This window comes from Mastigoproctus giganteus, chromosome 1, assembly GCF_048544385.1.
Source record: "Mastigoproctus giganteus isolate SK-2022 chromosome 1, ASM4854438v1, whole genome shotgun sequence".
NCBI classification, from domain to species: Eukaryota; Metazoa; Arthropoda; class Arachnida; order Uropygi; family Thelyphonidae; genus Mastigoproctus; species Mastigoproctus giganteus.
The window spans coordinates 65,135,937-65,156,674 of record NC_143575.1 but is presented as its reverse complement, the minus strand read 5'-3'; the positions used below and the strand labels follow the sequence as shown (position 1 = coordinate 65,156,674).

General features: G+C 38.5%; 1 protein-coding gene across 4 annotated transcripts in view; it reads right to left on the bottom strand.

The window, feature by feature from the left end:
* Positions 1-20,738, bottom strand: part of Vps13 (vacuolar protein sorting 13C) — a 1,645,987-nt gene that overhangs the window by 88,474 nt on the left and 1,536,775 nt on the right. For all 4 annotated transcript variants that reach the window (XM_090373229.1, XM_090373247.1, XM_090373239.1 and 1 more), the window contains one exon: positions 20,159-20,240. In XM_090373229.1, coding sequence (XP_090229355.1) covers positions 20,159-20,240 — 82 coding nt within the window. The remainder of the gene's footprint in view (positions 1-20,158; positions 20,241-20,738) is intronic.

Genomic DNA, 20,738 nt, shown 5'->3' with positions numbered 1-20,738 from the left:
ATATAAGTCCCAAAAATTTTGTCTCTGCTACTACTGGAATGGTGCTCTGTCCAAGTCTTAATTCAGGTTTGGGGTGAATTCTATGCTGGCAACTAAAAAGAAATCCAAATGGTCTTCTCTGGTGAGAACCTAAAACCACTGGCTAATGCCCAGGAGGTAAGGCGATCGATGGCCTGTTGCAGTTATCACTCGATAAGCCTCGTGTTGCATGACTGGGAAATATGCTTCCTCCATGATCATGGATGGAGGAGGTTGTTCGGTAATGGAGTTTACTTTAATGACAAAACACGTAACACTTCAAACAGATCTTTGGTACTCCTTCCTCTTGGAAAAAGGACAGAGGGAGGGTGGATCTTTTTGGAATTTGGAAAAGATGAGATAAAAAGTTTTTAATAAAAACAGGATGGTGACCTCTTAGACTGAGGTTATACAGATCTTTTAAAATACCAAATCTCTGAGTTGTATCATACTTTTTATGTCAAAAAAGACATAGCTAAAGTATGGACACCAGGTTTTCTCATTTTAGGAAAGTACCTCAAGCAGACGTTTCCAAGTCTAATTAAGTGATTCAAACTGGACCTGTTCTTTCAAAAATCACACTAAATGTGGTGGAGAAGGTCATTTGATTCTAAGTACCATAAAATTTTTTAGCTCCAAGAATCTGATAAGTTTTTGAAAATTTCTTGCCGTTTTATTGAACTAATTGTCATATTGAATCATATTCTATAAATAGCTTTATAGTCCTAGTTACAATCCTTAGTTTAATTTAAATTTAGCTAGAGATTTGTAGGTTACTACTTGGTATACGTAGGACTTGTACTGTTCAAAACATGCAGCTATTTTTGTAGTATATTAGATCAATACGGAATAGCGTAACTTACATCTCGAACTTGATAGTGTAAGATACAACTTAAAACTAGATAGTGTAATATGTAGGACAGCATTAGGAATCTCTCAGCTAAGTACAGTATTGCCAATTAAACTTACTAATCTTATAAATTTTCATTGTTAATCAATTAAATGGAAATCATGCCCTCAGACTAGAGCAGCAAAGCAAACGAGCAGAAAGTAGCAGGAGTGATGTGGCTTGAGGAAGAACTGAAGGGGGTGATTCTACAACACAGCATAGTCTAAAAAATATGAAAAATCTGAAATGTTTGTAGACTTTTCTGGAACAGGCCATGATCTAGCCAAGAAAAATGTCTTTGTATATGTTAGGTGCAGAGAGTGTCAAGAAATTAGTCACCAACTCAGCATTCTGATGGATGTTCATGGGAGTTTAAGGAGTTGGTTAGATGCTCTTGAAAGAATTAAAATGGAGGAAAGCTTAGAAAACTCAGCTGCCTGAATCAACACCACAGCTCACTCTTGTGCATAAAGCAATACAGTGGTAATCTTCAAGGCAAAGTGAGCTGGTTCCACAGGAGCTAGTTATGGTTGGTGACTCAACTGTCAGAGACGCTGAAAATATATTGTGCAAAAAGGATAGGTGGAATAGGACCAGGGTGTGTCTGCCAGGGGCAAAAATTGATGACATTGTAGAGCAGATACCATCATAGGGCACAAAAAGTGACATTATTATACAACTTTGGCACTAATCACATTAAGAGCAGGAGAACAGCAGAATTACTTAACTTAACAATTACTTAATTTAAATTCTATACAGTGGGACCAACTGATGATGTTACCAACAACAACAAACTCAAAATGGGAAGCATTCAAGGAACTAATCTTGGAGGCTACCAGGCTTTACATACCAACTAAGAAATATTGTTCAAGGTTTAGGCCTAAATGGTTGTCAGATGAACTGATGAGACATGTGGCAGAGAAGAAAAATGCATGGGATACATACACATTAATGGGTGACATGGAAGCCTATGATAGATATAAGTTGGTCTGTAACCAAGTCACAAAGAAGATTAGGCAGGCAAAGGCAGACTACGAAAAATCCTTGGCAAAGGATGCAAAGAAAAACAGAAAAGAGTTCTTTACCTATTTAAACTCAAGAAGGAAAGGGATGAATCAGATTGGTCCACTGGACATTGATGGTTCAACAGTTGAGGATCCTGCTTAGGTGGCTAACAAACTAAACGAGTATTTTGCATCTACATTCACGCATGAGGAGTTATTCAGGAAGGAGAATGATGTAGGTAAAGTAAACATTGGCAGTGATCTCGATGATTTTGTAATAACTGAGAGGAAAGTGGGGGAGAGATTGTTGAGGATAAACATAAAAAAGGCACCTGGGGTGGATGGGATCTATCCAGTTATATTAAAGGAGGCAGCAAAGGAAGTAAGCAAACCCCTAGCCATAATTATGAGAGCTTCTTTGGACTCAGGGGAGGTACCCATAGACAGGAGATGTGCATATGTAACCCCAATTCACAAAGGAGGATCAAAGGCTGACACAAGTAATTATAGACCTGTTACTTTAACTTCTGTTCCAGGTAAATTAATGGAGGCACTGGTTAAAGAAGCACTGCAGGATCATCTAGACAAGAATTCAGTTATAGCTCAGACGCAGCATGGCTTTGTTAAGGGCAGGTCTTGCCTGACCAATTTGATTGGATACTATGGTGTAGTCATTGTTGTTTGATTTTTAGGAGCATTAGCAACTAAGGCCATATTGCTCTGGGGATATGCGGTGGTCATTCCCTGACCTTTCCGCATTCTCCGTATTTGGTGGTCATGGGCTCGAACCCCGGTCTAATCAAGAAGCGTGTGCTACGCACTGCTGCTCCTTCCCACCTGGCTACGGAGGCGCCGCCATGGTGTAGTCACAAAAGAACTGGATGCAGGGAATAACTTTGATATTATACATTTGGATCTTAGAAAGGCTTTTGATACTGTTGCACATGGAAGACTGCTGCACAAATTGGAGCAGTGTGGCATTGGAGGCAAATTGCTGCTATGGATAAGGGGATGGTTGAGTGGCAGAAGACAGAGAGTGGTAATCAATGGACACTGCTCAACGTGGACTAATGTTATTAGTGGAGTTCCTCAGGGTTCAGTGTTGGGTCCATTGTTGTTTTCGGTGTTTATGAATGATATTGATGATGGGATATCAAGTTTAATGTCCAAGTTTGCAGATGATACAAAGGTTCGCAGGGTTGTTAAGGACACTACTGACGCTATGCTGCTGCAACAGGATCTGGAAAGGTTGAACAGATGGGCAGAGAGGTGGCAAATGAAGTTTAACATTGACAAATGTAAAGTACTACATATGGGAAACAGTAACCCCAGAGCAACATATCAACTCTGTGGTACTACACTGACAGTGGTGGAGAATGAAAAGGACCTGGGGGTAATTGTGCAGACAGATATGAAGTTCTCTGAGCAGTGCAGACGAGCTGCAAGAGTAGCTCATGGTGTCTTGTCAATGATATACAGGAATTTTTCTAGCAGGGATAAGGAGGTGATTATTCCCTTGTATAAGGCAATGGTTAGGCCACATCTTGAGTACTGTATACAGGTCTGGAGGCCTCATTTCAAGAAGGATGTAGAGCTGCTGGAACAGGTACAGAGAAGGGCAACAAGATTAGTGAATGGAACAAAGGCTTAAGTTTTGCAAATTACAGAGTCTGGAGACTAGGCACCGGTGAGGTGATCTGATAGAGGTGTATAAGGCTTTGAATGGTTTGAGCATGCTCAATACCAATGGGATTCTTCATCTTGCTCAAAATAATCACCTCAGAGGGCATAAATTCAAATTGGGGAAGGACGGATGTCGGATAGATGTGCGGAAATTTGCCTTTGGCCAGCGGGTGGTTGGTTGGTGGAACCGATTTCCGTCACTTGTTGTTGAAGTTGATAGCCTAAACAAATTTAAGGCTCAACTGGACAGGTATTTCGAACGAACGGAGGGGTGAAATGGGAGTGGTGTGTTTTTTTTTTTTTTTTTGGCTGATGCTGAATAAGCTAGCTTTCTTGCATTATATGCCTCTACTAATGATAATGCTAAAAGTGTGTGGGTGTGTGTAATAGCACAAAAGCTTCTGGGGCTATAGTGTGTCTTGCTTAACAAGTACAGATCAATTTTGAAAAAAAAGCCACAAGTTAGGGTTAAATTTGAAGGTGTCAGCAATTCTGCCCAGACACAATAGGAGGGAGTATATGATGAGAGCCTTATTAATCAATATGGCCCTGGAGAGATTGTGTTAGGCTTATGGGGAAGACATTTTCTCAGTATGGTCTGTGCTTGTTAATAGGAGAGAGTGTTTATACATGGATGGGATAAATATAAATAGAAAGGGTGCAAGAATATTTGCTGATGCTATAGAGGCAGTCTAAGGCAGTCTGTTTTATGAGGGGTGGGGTTCAAAAGATATTTGAATTCAATAAAAGCCATTGTGATAGAAATGTGAATTTTTTTTTTGTTTGATTTTTTTATGTGAACCCCAAACACGAGAGGTATTAGAACCAGGAGCGGATTAAGGTCGGTTGAGGAGCCAGGTGCAGAAGAAAATATTGGGCCCCTTAAAAAAAAGAGACAGGGAAAATAAAAATACATGTTAACCATTTTTTTAAATAAATAAAAAATATTATGTACTAATGTATAATTAATAATAGCATAATAATAATCACAATGTTTTGATTGAACATATTAGTTGAACTAATATGTTCAACTAATTTGTGGGGGTTTTGCGTGGGCCCTTCAGAAGTCGGGGCCCAGGGTGCGTGCCCGGTGCACCCGCCGTTAAATCCACCTCTGATTAGAACCTATAGTACTTAGTACCGTGCTTGGGTTTGAGGTTAAGAAGACGAAAGAAGATATTTGTTGACAGTGGACCTGAACTTCTGTAGATTGTAATTTTCAGGAAATACATATGAAGGAAGGTTGTTCCAGAAAACGGCAGTTGAATGAATAAATGAGGAAGATGAAAAGTTGGTTCTGTGGGTTTGAAGTTGGACAGTAAATGGATGTTTGCGGTGGCGGCACAGGTTCGGACTGTTTTGAAAGAGAGAGAGAGCGGGAATTATAGAAGCCAATTCAGAAGAACAGTGCCCATGGAAGTACATGTAGAAGAGGCATGCAGCAGAAACAGTACGTCTATGAGAAAGTGAGTGGAGAGACTCTGATAGAGATGAATCATTAATTAACCTAACTGCCCTCTTCTGAATGGAATCAAGAAGCCTGAGAGAGGTTTTGGGGTCACCACCCCAGATGTGGGAACAATATTCCATGGCAGGGCAGATTTGCGATTTATACAGAGTGAGCAGCTGTTTGGAAGAAAAGTAAAGGCGAGAGCGAAAGAGAAAACCAAGTTTTTTAGATGCAGAGGAAGCAATATTTGTAATGTGCTTGTGCCAAGAGAGATTAGAAGTCAGGGTAATCCCCAAAAGAGATATATCATTTTGCCTAGAAATCGGAGTGTCACTAAAGATAAGCATAGGAACAGAAGAATCCTTTTTGCGAGATATAAGACAAGACTGAGTTTTAGAAGGGTTGAAATCAACTAAGTTGTCATTGCCCCACTGGAGAATTACCTGAAGATCGGCATTTAAGGAATTGGTAGCAGATTTTCGAGAAGTTGAAGCTGACTGAGCAGGAAAAGGTTTCTCAAAATGGAAAGTTGAATGCAATGTGCTATCATTGGCAAAACTATGGATAGGATTTCCAGTCAATGGAAGAAGGTCATTGATATACAAGAAGAAAAGAGTGGGGGAAAGACCTGAACCTTGGGGGACACCGGCATTAGTGGAGAAGTTAGAAAACAGAGAGCCATCTACCATCACCCTCAGTGAGCTGAGGGTGATGGTAGATGGCTCAGTACCATCAGGACCTGGAGCTTTCTTAGCATCAAGATCAGAGAGAAAACTAGATAACCAATTACTAAAAACAGTTGGCAAACCATAAGATGGAAGCTTGTTTAGAAGACCTTTATGCCAAACACGATCAAAAGCCTTTGAGATATCAAGAGCAACTACTTGTGTTTCACCGAACCTTTCCATTGAATTAGACCATAAATGGGTAACATAAGCCAGAATATCTCCAGTGGATCGACACTGACGGAATCCATACTTGTGATTGTTGATCAGACGGAAGGTTTCTAGGTAGTTTAAGAGTTGGCAGTTAATTGATTTCTCCATTACTTTAGAAAGAGTAGAAGTAATAGCAATGGGACGATAATTGGATGGGAGGGATTTGTCACCCTTTTTTGGAACTGGCTGGATATGAGCAAATTTCCAAGCAGAAGGAAAAACACCTTTGGAATAAGAAAGTGAAAAAAGGTGGCAAAGAATAGGAGTAAGTTCAGGAGCACAGGTTTTGAGAACAAGTGGAGAAATACCATACAGATCAAAGAGAGGAGATTCCAAATGGCCAAGTCTCTCACAGGGAATATCAGAACGGACATATGCACAAGTACCACCTTTGAGGCGAAAGGAATCATACAGCGAATAATTTGGGCATCTGAGATGAACAGTAGATGAATCAACCGATAACTGAGATTCGGTCAGAAAAAGTACATGGGGTTTGGCAGACTGCAAGTGGAAATGGACATCGTTGAGATTAGAATTGAGACCACGTATATTTGTGAAATGAATTAGGAAGTCCTTGGGAGGTTTAGATCTTTTCGCAGATAAGCTTTCTTTAGTGTCAGCCAAATCCTCAGAGGATTTGGCTGACACAGACCGTCCGGACTTCGCTGAAATTGGGTCCACTTGACTTGAGTGTCCCCCGAATATCAGTTCCATCAGCGTTTTAGACTCCCAGGTAGCAAGTACAGCTTGTCTGGCATATCTGAGAGAATGTCTGTGACAACCTCAAGGACCCCTACCTTGAAATTTCTATAGAAACCCCACCAATTTTAGTTTCGATCTGACAATTCATTTTTTTCTTCTTCTTTGTAGTGCTCAATGAAGTGTCAAAATGGATAAAGTGGAATACAGATCAGTGATTTGGTTCCTCTTTCTGCAAAAATTTACTAGCTTGGAAGGATTCACAAACAAATAGATTAACAGTATCCACAGGCAGAGGTGAAAGTGATTCTTGCACTGCTTCTACTGGAGGGAGCAGCAGCCTGGAAAGCAAGTTGCTGGGGATTTCAAGAACTGCTAGTCATCGTGGAACAAGTAAATACATGGGCTGTGTTAGTGTAATTAACAGTAAGAACAGGTACATGTATATTTGCCCTTACACCAATGCTAGGAGTTTGATGTATTAAGTAAATAAGTTTGATGAATTTGAAGTGCTAGTGAAGACATCAAAGGTAGATATTATCAGAATATAAGAGATGTGGTGTCACACAGATATAGCAGTGCAAAATTGGAATATGGGAAGTACAATGTTTGGAGAAAGGACAGACAGGATAGGAAAGGAGAAGGGGTTATGCAGTTAGTTAAGAAACACAAAATATAAGGCAGTACATCCAGCTGACATGGGTGGACAGTGCAATATTGAGTCAGTTATGTGATATAAGCGCTGGGAAAGCAAAAATGAGAGTAGGAGTGTGTTATACGACAAATGACTCTGATGAGTACAATGAAGAATTATATAGAGATATATAGTGTGCCAGTAAAAGAGAATGTCTTATAATGGGAGATTTTAACTTCCCAGATAATGACTAGAACTTGTGGGTTGGTCACTTGAACACTAACAAGAGAATTTTATATATTTTAAGGATGATTGTTTACTACGGCAGTATGTTTGAGAGGCAATAAGAGGGAGTAATACTCTTGATCTGATTATCAGCAGTGATTATTCATGCATTAAGAATCTACAGATAAAGGAACTACTAGGAGGCAGTGATCACAGTCTATTGATGTGGATTTTACTTAAAGATGTAACTACCAACAAGGCTAAAGGGAAGGGTTTTTGCTTTCATAAAGGTGACTATAGAGGTCTCAGGCAGTTTTTAAATTCTATACGGTGGAATAAACTGATAATGTCAAAATAAGGAAGCATTCAAGGAATTAATCTTGGAAGCTACTAAGCTTTTCATAACATCTAAGAAATACTGTTCTAGGTTTAGGCCTAAAATGAATGTCAGTTTGAGACTCGTCGTAGAGAATAAAATTGCATTGGATGTATATAAAGTATCAGGTGACACAGAAGCCTATGGTAGATATAAGCTAGTCTGTGATCAAGTCACAAAGGAGGTTAGGCAAGCGAAGGCAGACTACAAGAAATCTTTGGCAAAGGATGCAAATAAAAACAGCAAAGACTTCTTTACTTAGGAAAACTCTAGGAGGAAGAGGATGAATCAGACTGGCCCCCACTTGATATTGATGGTTCGACTGATGATTCTGCTCAGGTAGCTGACAAACAGAATGAGTATTTTGCATTTACATTCACACGTGAGGAGTTATTTAGGGAGGGGAATGTCAAAAGTTTATCAAATTCAAACAAGGAACTAAAGGATTTTGTAATAAATTGTTGAAGTTAAATATAACAAAAGCTCCTGGGGTGGATGGGATATATCCAGTTATATTAAAGGAAGCAGCAAAAGAAGTAAACAAAGCTTTAGCATAATTAGGAGAGCATCCTTGGATTCAGGGGAGATCCCCACAGACTGGAGATGTGCAAATGCATCACCACTTCACAAAGCGGGTTCATAGGGTGACACAAGTAATTACAGGCTTGTTAGCTTAACTTCTGTTCCAGGGAAAATTATGGAGTCACTGTTTAAAAAAGCACTGCATGATCATATAGACAAGAGTGCAGTTATAGTTCAGACACAGCATGGGTTTCATAAGGGGAAGTCTTGTGTGACCAATTTGATTGAATACTATGATGTGGTCACAAAGGAAATGAATGCAAAAAATTATTTTGATATCATATACTTGGATTCCAGGAAAGCTTTTGATAACGTTGCAGATGGAAGACTGCTGTACAAATTGGAGCAGTATGGCATTAATGGCAAGTTGCTGCTATGGATAAAGGGATTGTTGAGTGGAAGAAGACAGAGCGTGTCAATCAATGGACACTGCTCTTCGTGGACTAATGTTATTAGAGGAGTTCCCCAGGGTTCAGTGTTGGGCCCATTGTTGTTTTCTATGTATTTCAGTGATACTGATGAAGGCATATCAGGCTTAATGTTCAAGTTTGGAGATGATACCAAGGTTGGCAGGCCAATTAATGATATTAATGACAGTATGCTACGGAACAGGATCTAGAAAAGTTAGGCTGATGGACTGAGATGGCAAGTGAAATTTAACACTGACAACAAAGTACTGCATATGGGTAGCAAGAACCCCAGAGTAACCTACTAACCGTGGTACTACACTCAGTGTAGTGGAGGATTAAAGGACCTGGGGGTAATTGTGCAGTCAGATATGAAGTTTTCTGACAGTGCAGACAGGCTGTCAGAGCAGCTCACAGAGGTAATGTCAATGATATACAGAAATTTTGTAAGCAGGGATAAGGAGGTGATTATCCCCTTGTATAAGGCAATGGTTAGGCCACACCTTGAGTACTGCATACAGGTCTGGAGGCCTCATTTTAGGAAGGATGTAGATCTACTTGAACAAGTAGAGAGAAGGGGTTGTTTTTACCAAGAATGGCTTTATTCTGCAAATTGCAATGTCTGGATAGCAGGCACCTGCAAAGTGATTTGACTGAGGTGTATAAGGCCTTGAATGGTTTGAGCAAGCTTAATGCTGATGGGATTCTTTCTCTTGCTCAGGTTGTGCACCTGAGGGAGCATAAGTTGAAGTTGAGGAAAGACAGTTGTAAAATAGATGGGCAGAAATTTGCTTTTTGCCAGCAAGTGGCTGATTGCCGGAACAAAACTTCCATCAGTTTCTGTGGAAGTTGATAGCTTAAATAAATTCAAGGAAGAACTGGACAAACCTTTGGAGCAAATGGATTTGTGAAATGGGAAGTTTTTTTTTTTTTTTTTTTAGCTGATGCTAAAGTATAAGGTTGCTTTGTTGCAAGGATGTATAAGGTTGCTTTGTTGCATCATATGCCTCTATTAATAATGCTACTGCTCAAAAGAAAAGTGCTGACCATTCTCTCCAATAATGTTTCGGAAATTTAGGATCCTTTCCTGGTTTAGTAAAATGAAAGAATAGTTGCCTTGCACCAGGTGTCCAGAAACTGGTCTTCAAGGAAGTGTCTATTGCATTAGAAAATGTGGTCCATGGACTTCAGTGAAAGGTGTTTAATCATTTCATAATGGATGTTACCTGTTTCAACAGTACTTGCCTTTGTAAAGGTGACTGCTGTTTTCATCTTGTGAATGGTAAAAGGTCCATTATATTGGTAAACACCCTTTGATGTAAAATTAATGGCCCCTTTCTCAATTTTGTGTTTAAGGACCAGAAACTCTGGGGAGAAACACTATGTTGCTGATACATTAGAAAATGTTTTCCAATAAACTTTGATTATTGCAGTTGAGTCTGCAATATTGCATCCATTATATGCCCAGACTGATGAGAGGTGTGCTGTGTATTTTCCATTCATTTTACAGACTTTGTCCCAGGCCACCTTAGAGCTGGTTGTCTACATAATAGATGAAGTAAAACAGATCCAGGATTCCTTTTGGCTCTGATGTCGATATAACGGGCTTTAGTGCATGCTCATTTAAAGGCTAAGAAATTACCTGTGGTAGGTTATTGTCAGAATATCCTACCACAGGCTTTGTTTTGTGCCTTTTTTTGTTTTCTGCTGTGTGTTCTGAATTCCAGCATGGTTCTGGAATGGTAGAAACTGGATGGATTTTTTTGGAATTTTCAGCTGCGTGGATGCTACTTTCTATGATGTAAATGACTGCATAGATTCTTGACTGACTGTAGTGATGTCAAAATTTTCCATATGTGAAAAGCATTCTAGTCAGTTTGATCAATATTCCACTATGGTAACCTAAGAGAAAAGCATAATTTCCCCCTAATTATCACAGGGGAAGTAATACTGGTCTCTTCCACCTACCAAGTAAGTGAAGGGAGGAGAGAAGGGGGACAGACAGATCACTGGCGGGAAATGTATGGGTAGGCACGTGGAAGGTGTTTATTCCCACATTTAGGAGGGATCATTGTTAGTGAGCATATATTATATGACTTGCCCCTTCTACTTATATTGGCACTACCCCACAGGGTGTTATGTCCTCTCACTGACCATGGAATTGTTGCTGGTGGTGGTTTACAAACGTTAGAAATTAATAAAAAGATTACACAGATTATAAGAAACGGTTCAAGTGAAAGAAGCTACAAAGTTGCACATAATGCAAAAATAAATAAAGATGAATGAATATAAGAAATCAGTGTGTGTGTGTGTGTGTGTGTGTGTGTGTGAGAGAGAGAGAGAGAGAGAGAGAGAGAGAGAGATACAGTTAATGGAAATGGAAAAAAGATACAGCTATAGTTGATCACATAAAAGAATATATAGTCATTGAGAGATAAAATTCTGCAATTGAAGAAAAAACTGAAGTGATAATAATTAATGGTTATAGTGATTAAAACTATATAATGATGTTACCAACAGCAAATTCAAAATGGGAAGCATTCAAAGAATTAATCTTGGAAGCTACTAGGCTTTTCATACCAACAGAGAACTATTGTTCAAGATTTAGGCCTATTTGGATGTCAGATGAACTAATTAGAAATATGGCAGAGAAGAAAAATGCATGGGATACATATAAACTAACATGTGACACAGAAGCCTATGACAGATATAAGCTGGTCTGTAACCAAGTTACAAAGGACGTTTGGCAGGCGAAGGCAGATTACGAGAAATCTTTGGCAAAGGATGCAAAGAAAAACAGCAAAGAGTTCTTTACTTATGTAAACTCTAGAAGGAAGGGGATGAATCAGATTGGTCCACTTGATATTGATGGTTCAACTGTTGATGATCCTGCTCAGGTAGCTAACAAACTAAATGAATATTTTGCATCTACATTCACACATGAGGGAGGGGAATGCCAGAGGTGTATTCAACTCTGGCAGCAAGCTAGATAATCTTGTAATAACTGAGAGTAAAGTGGAAGAGAAATTGTTGAAGATAAACACAAGAAAGGCACCTGGGGTGGATGGAATCTATCCAGTTATATTAAAGGTGGCAGCAAAGGAAGTAAGCAAACTCTTAGCCATAATTATGAGAGCTTCCTTGGACTCAGGGGAGATACCCATGGACTGGAGATGTGCAAATGTGACCCCAATCCACAAAGGAGGATCAAAGGGAGACACAGGTAATTACAGACCTGTTAGTTTAACTTCTGTTCCAGGAAAATTAATGGAGGCACTGGTTAAAGAAGCACTGCAGGGTTTTGTTAAGGGAAAGTCTTGCCTGACCAATTTGATTGGATACTATGATGCAGTCACAAAAGAACTGGATGCAGGGAATAACTTTGATATTATATATTTGGATCTTAGAAAGGCTTTTGATACTGTTGCACATGGAAGACTGCTGCACAAATTGGAGCAGAGTGGCATTGGAGGCAAACTGCTGCTATGGATAAAGGGATGGTTGAGGGGGCGAAGACAGAGTGGTAATCAATGGACACTGCTCATTGTGGACTAAAGTTATTAGTGGAGTCCCTCAGGGTTCAGCGTTGGGTCCATTGTTGTTTTCTGTATTTATAAATGATATTGATGATGGTATATCAAGCTTAATATCCAAGTTTGCAAACGATACAAAGGTTGGCAGGGTTGTTAAGGACACTACTGATGCTATGCTGCTGCAACATGATCTAGAAAAGTTGAGCAGATGGGCTGAGAGGTGGCAAATGAAGTTTAACATTGACAAATGTAAAGTACAGGTTGGCCTCAATTAACACGATTATTTTGTCCCATGAGCACACTGCGCAAAATGGAAATGTGTTAATCGAATATAATAATCAATAGGAAAAATTATAATTGGTCCTTGACCTTCTGGAATGTCCATAAAGAATTTTAAAAATACCTTTTAAATAACTCTTTAACTGTTTACAATGTAAAAGATAATGAAAATAATTATGGAATTAAATGTTTATTGCATAAAACAGTGGTTCCCAAACTGCGCACCACGGAATATTTTAAATTTTCGAGGGAAACACAGCGATACTCGACGTCTGTCGGACACTGCACGAACTACTAGCTCGAGGTAGTTCACAGTTTCAGCATTTCTTTTTAAGTTGTTTGGACCTAACTACTAAATGGAACTGTTTGGTATTTCTTTTGGTCTGGGTGCACCTTGAAAAAATTACTGAGACACTAAGGGCACGGTGAACCGAGAAAGTTTGGGAACCTCTGACATAAAATACACAATGAAGAAATGACTGTTTCGGAAATATTTGAACAGTGTTGACTTTCTCTTTTCATCATTCAAGTTCCGATAGCCGACAACAATCTTTTCTGGGCCCTGGCGAAATATATATCGCAGAAAACCTCAAACCTCTTGTTTGAGGTTCTCTGCTATATGTAAAATTTCATCTAATTCTTTTACTGTTATCTCCTTCGCGGTGTAGGCGCCTCCGTAGCCAGGTGGGAAGGAGCAGCAGTGCGTAGCACACGCTTCTTGATTAGACCGGGGTTCGAGTCCGTCACCACCAAATACGGAGGATGCGGAAAGGTCAGGGAATGACCACCGCATATTCCCGGAGCAATATGGCCTTAGTTGCTAATGCTCCTAAAAACCAAATAACTAACCTCCGCGGTAACATTTTCATTTGGCTCATTTAAAAATTTGAATTTTTATGCAAGAGTACACTGACTTTATTAGCAGGAGACAAACAAGTAACAAGGCTGCCGTAGCCTAGTGGTCAGGCAAGCGGGTGCATAAGTACACGTGCCTTGAGTGACTGGGGTTCAACAAGCCCATGAGTGCTAAATATGGTGCTGTTTCTTGTATTCTGTGTATCTTGTGAACTCCTCTGACCATTTGGTCGTCCCGGAGTATAAACAGAAAATTTATTTATTTATTTATTTCTTCCGATGGTTAACGGAACACACCGAGGCGGGCAGCAGGCAAAAGTGCGATTCAAATCTTTTTCAACTATCGCATAAAAAAAAAAAAAAAAAGATCGTGTTAACTGGAAATTTGCATCGTGTAAAGTGAAAAGTGGTATAATTTTTCAAATGGCATTAATCGAACTCGCATTATGCGAGGCCTGGCTGTACTACATATGGGAAGCAGTAACCCCAGAGTAATGTATCGACTCTGTGGTAACACACTGACAGTGGTAAAGAATGAAAAGGACCTGGGGGTAATTGTGCTGGCAGATATGAAGTTTTCTGAGCAGTGCAGATGGTCTGCAAGAGTAGTTCATGGTGTCTTGTCAATGATATACAGGAATTTTTTTAGCAGGGATAAGGAGGTGATTATCCCCTTGTATAAGGCAATTGTCAGGCCACACCTTGAGTACTGTCTGGAGACCTCATTTTATGAAGGATGTAGAGCTGTTGGAAAGAGTACAGAGAATGGCAACAAGATTAGTGAATGGAACAAAGGGTTGCTCTTACGAGAAAGACTTAAATTTTGCAAATTACAGTGTCTGGAGACTAGGCACCTGTGAGGTGATCTGATTGAGGTGTATAAAGCCTTGAATGGTTTGAGTGCTCAATGCTGATGGGATTCTTCCTCTTGCTCAGAATAATCTTATGCCTGAGAGGGCATAAATTCAAATAGAGGAAAGACGGTTGTAGGATAGATGTGCGGAAGTTTGCCTTTAGCCAGTGGGTAGTTGATTGCTGGAACAAACTGCCATCTGTCGTTGTAGAAGTTGATAGCTTAAATAGATTCAAAGCAGAACTTGACAAATATTTGGAGTAAGTGGATGGGTGAAATAAGGGTTTTTTTTTTTTTTTTGGTTGATGCTATATAAGCTTGCTTTCTTGCATCATGTGCCTTTACTAATGCTAATGATGTGCAATATATATTTTTGTATATAACAAAAAGAAGCAATGCAATTGGAGGATGTCTGAGATGGTATTTATTCTTTTATGAGGGGTGGGGTTCAAAAGATATTTGTATTGAATAAAAGCAGTTGTGATAGAAATGTGATTTTTTTTTTTCTTTTAATACCTTGAAATCTCTATAGAAACCCCACCAATTTTAGTTTGATCTGACAATTCATTTTTTTTATTCTTCTTTGCAGTGCTCAATGACGTGTCAAAATGGATAAAGTGGAATACAGATCAGTGATTTGGTTCCTCTTTCTGCAAGCGGAAAACACCAAAAACAATTCACAAAGAAATGATCACTGTTTATGGAGAAGACTGCCCAGGTTGCAATGTTGTTGCACATTGGTATAAATAATTCAAATATGGAAGAACCTCAGTGAATTATGCAGAAACCCCCAAATTCTTGACAACTGATAGAAGAAATTAAGGCATTAATTCTGGAAGATTGCTGTATTAGTGTCAAAGAACTAGCTGTAGAGCTCAAAAACTAGTGTAGGGCCTGTGGAGAACATCATCCATTAACAGTTTCATATGTCTGCTAGATGAATTTACCAGATTTCTGACCCCTTACCAAAAGAAGGAAAGGGCACAATATGCACATGAAAATGCTGTCAACGTGCAAAGAAAAACTGAAATATTGCTGCAGCCTGCTTATTCCCTTGATCTTGCAACCTTGGATTTCTTCCTCTTTCCTGCTCTGAAGTTCTTTCTTTGTAGAAAACACTTTGCTACTGCTGATGATGAGGGGAGTTCTGCTGCCGAGCCATGATTGGAAGGACAGTCAGAGAACCTCTACAAAACTGCCCTGCAACAGTGTATTGAGAAGTGGAAAAACGTGTCATTCTGTATGGTGACTACGTTGAAAAAGTGCAATACACAGTGTTTGTTTCAACCTTCTATCACAGCTACTTCTGATTGAATGAAAATCATTTTTGAATCCCCTCTCAATTTTGCATCTTTTCTTTTTCCTATTAGTTTAAATAATTATGAAATTTTTTTTCAAAGGGCATGAAAAGGTAATGTACTTGTGGTTTCAAAGTTTGGTAGATATCCTGTATAATGATTTATTATCCAGCATGATATTATCAGGATCATAATAACTTTTTTTTAAAACTGAACCTACAACTAGTAGACCTGTTGAGAGAGTTAAAAAAAAATAATAATAAAAAAATAATAATAATAAAAAGTCAGGACCGTCACACAATATTTGCTGAAACAGAGTAAAAACTTACTTCAAGAAGACTGTCTCAAAGCACATCCAAGGGTGAAAGCATAGGGTAGATAATCTAAACACATACAATATCAAATGGCTGGTGCTATTAGAAGAAACCATTCCTTAAAGCACAGTTCTATGCCATGTATAATTTAAACATGTGGCACAGTTACAGTTAAGAAATATTACATTTCCATCCTCAAGATGGAAATTACTTGTATGTAATTATTCCTGAAACTGTCCTGAAAAAACAAGTTTGTCACTATATGAAAATATCAGCAATAAACAAGTTACTGTAATACTTACATTAACTGTTGCGTGAGATGGCAGAAACTCCACAAGAATCCACCTTTCTGAAGGCTGATCTAAAATTTTTGGGTAGCAATGGTCCTTTGTGGAGTCATATTTCATACTGGATCTCTTTGATTATGGAGAGAATAATGTATCCATGCCCAGGTATTATGAATGTGAACTTGAAAGTCTATTGCTCAAGAACCACTGCATAAATTTTGGCAACTGACTATGACCTCATAACACAAATTCATAGAAATCAGAAAGAATGCCATATCTCCAAGGTATTTCAAATGTTTTTTTTTTGTCAAGAGAGTGACCATAATTAAGTGCATGTTCTCAAGAAAGGCATTATAAATATTTGTTTCAGTTTTAATCATTAAATATAGTGAGAATCCTTGCTTTTTTATTTTAAGGATTTTACTGATAAGAGTTTATGGATTTTCAGGAACCAAGTTAATCTGGCATCAATCATTCTCTCCAGTGTTTTGCCCAAGAAGTTGGTAGGGACAATAGGTTTGTAATATAGTGTAACTAGAGTGATTTTTCCAGATTTTGGGAAAGAAAGAACAGTGGAAAGCTTCCAGTTGTTAGTATAATGGTTTTCTCAAATATATTTTGTTATATACTTTGAAGAGAACTGAGAACTTTAAGAGAGGCTTCACTTAGATGATCATTGTACATCAAATTCCATCAGGACCTGCTGAAGTATTTTTTGACTGTTCAATTCATCCATAGCCAGAGGCTCATTATACAATGAGTAGTGCGTGGGATTAAAATGTAATTTGCATTTTTCATCCTATGCTATGTGTTTTAGAAAGTAAGACTCATAAGATGCTGCTGATAAAATTTGAAAGGTTTTTCCAAAGGCATCATATAGACTGGCAATATGTTTTCCATTCCAGCATATAATCATGGTGGTTAAGGGAGTATTTTGACAGTGATTTGCTGGATTTTTTCCCAAATAAATTTAACATCTATTGATCTAGTAATCATTGATGAAAAGTGGATCCATACACTTCCTGATTATTTTTTTTAATGCAAAGTAGATCCAAGCTTCCTTTTTTGCTCTTCCCCCCCCCCTTGCATAGCAGGTATTTGCCACTGCTTTCTGTAGTACTACATTATATTATTAGCAGTTGGCTTTGTATGAAATAAATTTCAAGCTTTGTTGATTTCTCTTTTAACATTATTGCACAATGCATTTCATCATATTTTTGGACAGTTTCGTACTCTAGGAGAGTAAGTAATTTGGATAGTTACATACTCTATGGTAGAGCAATTACATTTACATTTGTTAATTGATGTGTGCCATAAGTCATTGCAGAATTTATCAAAAAAGATTGAATAACATTTTCATCAAGAAATGCATGTTTCTGATAGCGATTCCAGCTAGCATCCTTAAATCTCCATGTTAAGTTTTAGTTTGTGGAGATGTATCTGTTAGCACTGCATACACTACTGGGTAGTGATTGCTGTTCAGTCAATCATCAAGTTCTGTCCTCCCAAGGAGAGGCTAAAAATTTAGAGAGCAGATCAAGAGGTTAAGGACAGAGCTTATCCCTGCTGGACGGTGCAATCACAAGGTTAGTGTGGGCTAATATTTAAGTACATAAATTCTACTTATTATTATTAGCCATATGGTGAAAGGAAGCCTGAGGCTTATGCTGCACCTGCTGATTGTTTGTTATTTGGTTTTTAGGAGCATTAGCAACTAAGGCCATATTGCTCCGGGGATATGTAGTGGTCATTCCCTGACCTTTCCGCATCCTCCGTATTTGGTGGTCACGGGCTCTAACCCCGGTCTAATCAAGAAGTGTGTGCTACACACTGCTGCTCCTGCCCACCTGGCTACAGAGGCACATGCTGAGAGAGAGAGAGAGAGAGAGAGAGAGAGAGAGAGAGAGAGAGAGAGAGAGAGAGAGAAGTAGAAAGGAATCACCAAGAAAGAGAAGAATGATAATATCCAGCTCAGGACCCTGGGTGTGCCAAGCCCATACTCACCAGATGTGAGCCCCTTATTGAGGAGTTGTTCTATTATATGAACTCTATTATTCATATAGTGGATGCCCATTAAGGTTTCCTAGAATATAAAAAGGTAGAGGGAGCTGACAAAGCAGATCAAGAGGTTCAGAAAAAGCATAGGTGGGATTTGATCAAATATATAGTAAGAATCATTAGAGTGACAGCAAACATAACATAGATTGCAACAGCTCCAATGAAGTATGGAGAGGGACAGATTTGGAAGGGGGAGGTGATTCTGGAGTTGATGAGAATTGCCACTTCCTTATGTGCTGTATTGGATACTCTGTCTTTTCTGTACATAGTATAATATTTTAGAGATAGTGTAATGTATAGTGTATAATGTTGCTTGTCAAGCAGCCAGGGTTCCTCTCCCTCCCCCCAAACTTTGCATAATATACTCTGTGATGCAGTAAAAAGAACTCTGAAAGGCCAGAGATTTAGTCATGGGAGCCCTTAGTGGGATCCCATGTTGTTCCTTTGTCTTGTGAAGGCAGGCCAGGTGTAGTAAGAAGTAAAGAAGTTTCTTGTTATGGCAAACTCTAGACATTGCCTGAGCTTGCCAGGGAGGGCTCTGAGTAAAAAAAAAAAACACAACACAAAACTCCCTTTCCAACAAAAATAGTTTTGTTGGAAAGGGAGAGCAGGGTAATAGTTCAAGTACTGGAGAAAAGAGAGTGAAGGTAAAGGAGGTGGATGATAGCAAGACTTTCCACCTAGCAGAAGGATAAATGAGGACCCCTGGGGAGGGAGCCTATCCTCCACAGAAGGAGACTCTGTCAAGAGCAGCAAAGGGTTTGTGGCAGTAGAGTCCATCAGGCAAGGTGTTTGGATAGAAAGTGGGGAAGAGAAATAGGTAATAAAGGGGGGGAGAGTAATGCCATAGGACCAGAGTGCTCCATGCGGGAGAGGAGATGTGAATGGACAGCACTTTTGTATTTGAAATCCCACACAAGCCAGACCAGCTGCAAACAGTCAGTCTTACACCATGCCTCAAAGGAGGGGAATTACCATGTCACGGAACACAAATATCATTTACAAATAATTTTTTTCAGTTCTTGTGATAAGCACCAATAATCACAAAACAATTTAAGATAATTACAAAATCCTTATTTCACTAATAATAATAGTACAATGAACATACTAAGAATGGCTATGATGCTATCCCTATGGGTCAAACCTTTTGAGTATGAAAACAAGCTCCAGTTATTTTATATGCTTGTTTAAATACTGAGCTTAAATAAATGACTGAGGTTTTTTTGCAGAAGCTTAAAATTGTCAATTATGCTATGAAACATGGCACAAACAGATGGTGTTTGGGATCTCTCTCTCTCTCTCTCTCTCTCTCTCTCTCTCTCTCTCTCTCTCTCTCTCTCTCTCTCTCTCTCTCCCCCCTCCTCCCCACATTTTCTCATGGTCATATTTTTTCTGCAGGTTTGACTGACTGTGTAGTGATATATCATGAAAGGGTAATTATGCACATGGTCTGTAATAAGCCCAAACCATATCTTACTACCATTACTAGTTGCTGGAATAAGCAAAAAAAAAGGTCAATCAAATATAGGAAATATATATTATCAGTGAGAAGTCATTAAATTTGGGGAAGTTGTTACTTGTCTTCTAAATCTGGTTTTTAACCATCATATGTTCTTTATAAGAATTTGCAGAAGTGCACAAAAAATAACATAAAACTTTCAAGTAACCTGTTTACTTGCTCTGAGGTGTAAACATAGCAATCATATTCAAACATTAGAACAGAAAAATAACAGCAACAAAATGATGTTAAAGATAATTGTAATCATAAAATTTTACCTGTTGTGAATAATGCTTTATAACTTCTGATGTTAGCTGTTTCTGAGACATAAAAAGATGTTCCCTTTCAAAAAAGTCAAGCCTATAAAATATATAAGATAAAAATTAATTCTAGAATTCACTGCTGATCTATCTAGAAAGAACAATAATTTTATTCTTTTCTGTTTTTAGAACAGTAAAGGGAGAAAAATCAAAGCATTAATTTTTTTTTTTTGGGGGAGGGGTGGACTGAGAATCTCCAATTAAAATTATTTTATAAACTGTTGGTACATAAAAGAAATGAAATGTCAAAGAAATATTTCTAAAATATATGCAAAGTGCAACTAATTATAGGAATATTAATTAATGAAAATATTGTAACTGCATAGAATTCTTCACACACGTTATAATTATACACAACCTTGGTGGTTATAATTATACACAACCTTGGTGGTATAATTATAACTAAATATGAAGAGAGTGCAGGTTCAAGTTTGTGTGAGCACTGCTAATGTTTTCTAAATAAGTTGACATGACATCATTACTACACAACTGCATCTGTGGACAAAGAAGCGATTCTTCTTCCTTTCATAGTCAAATC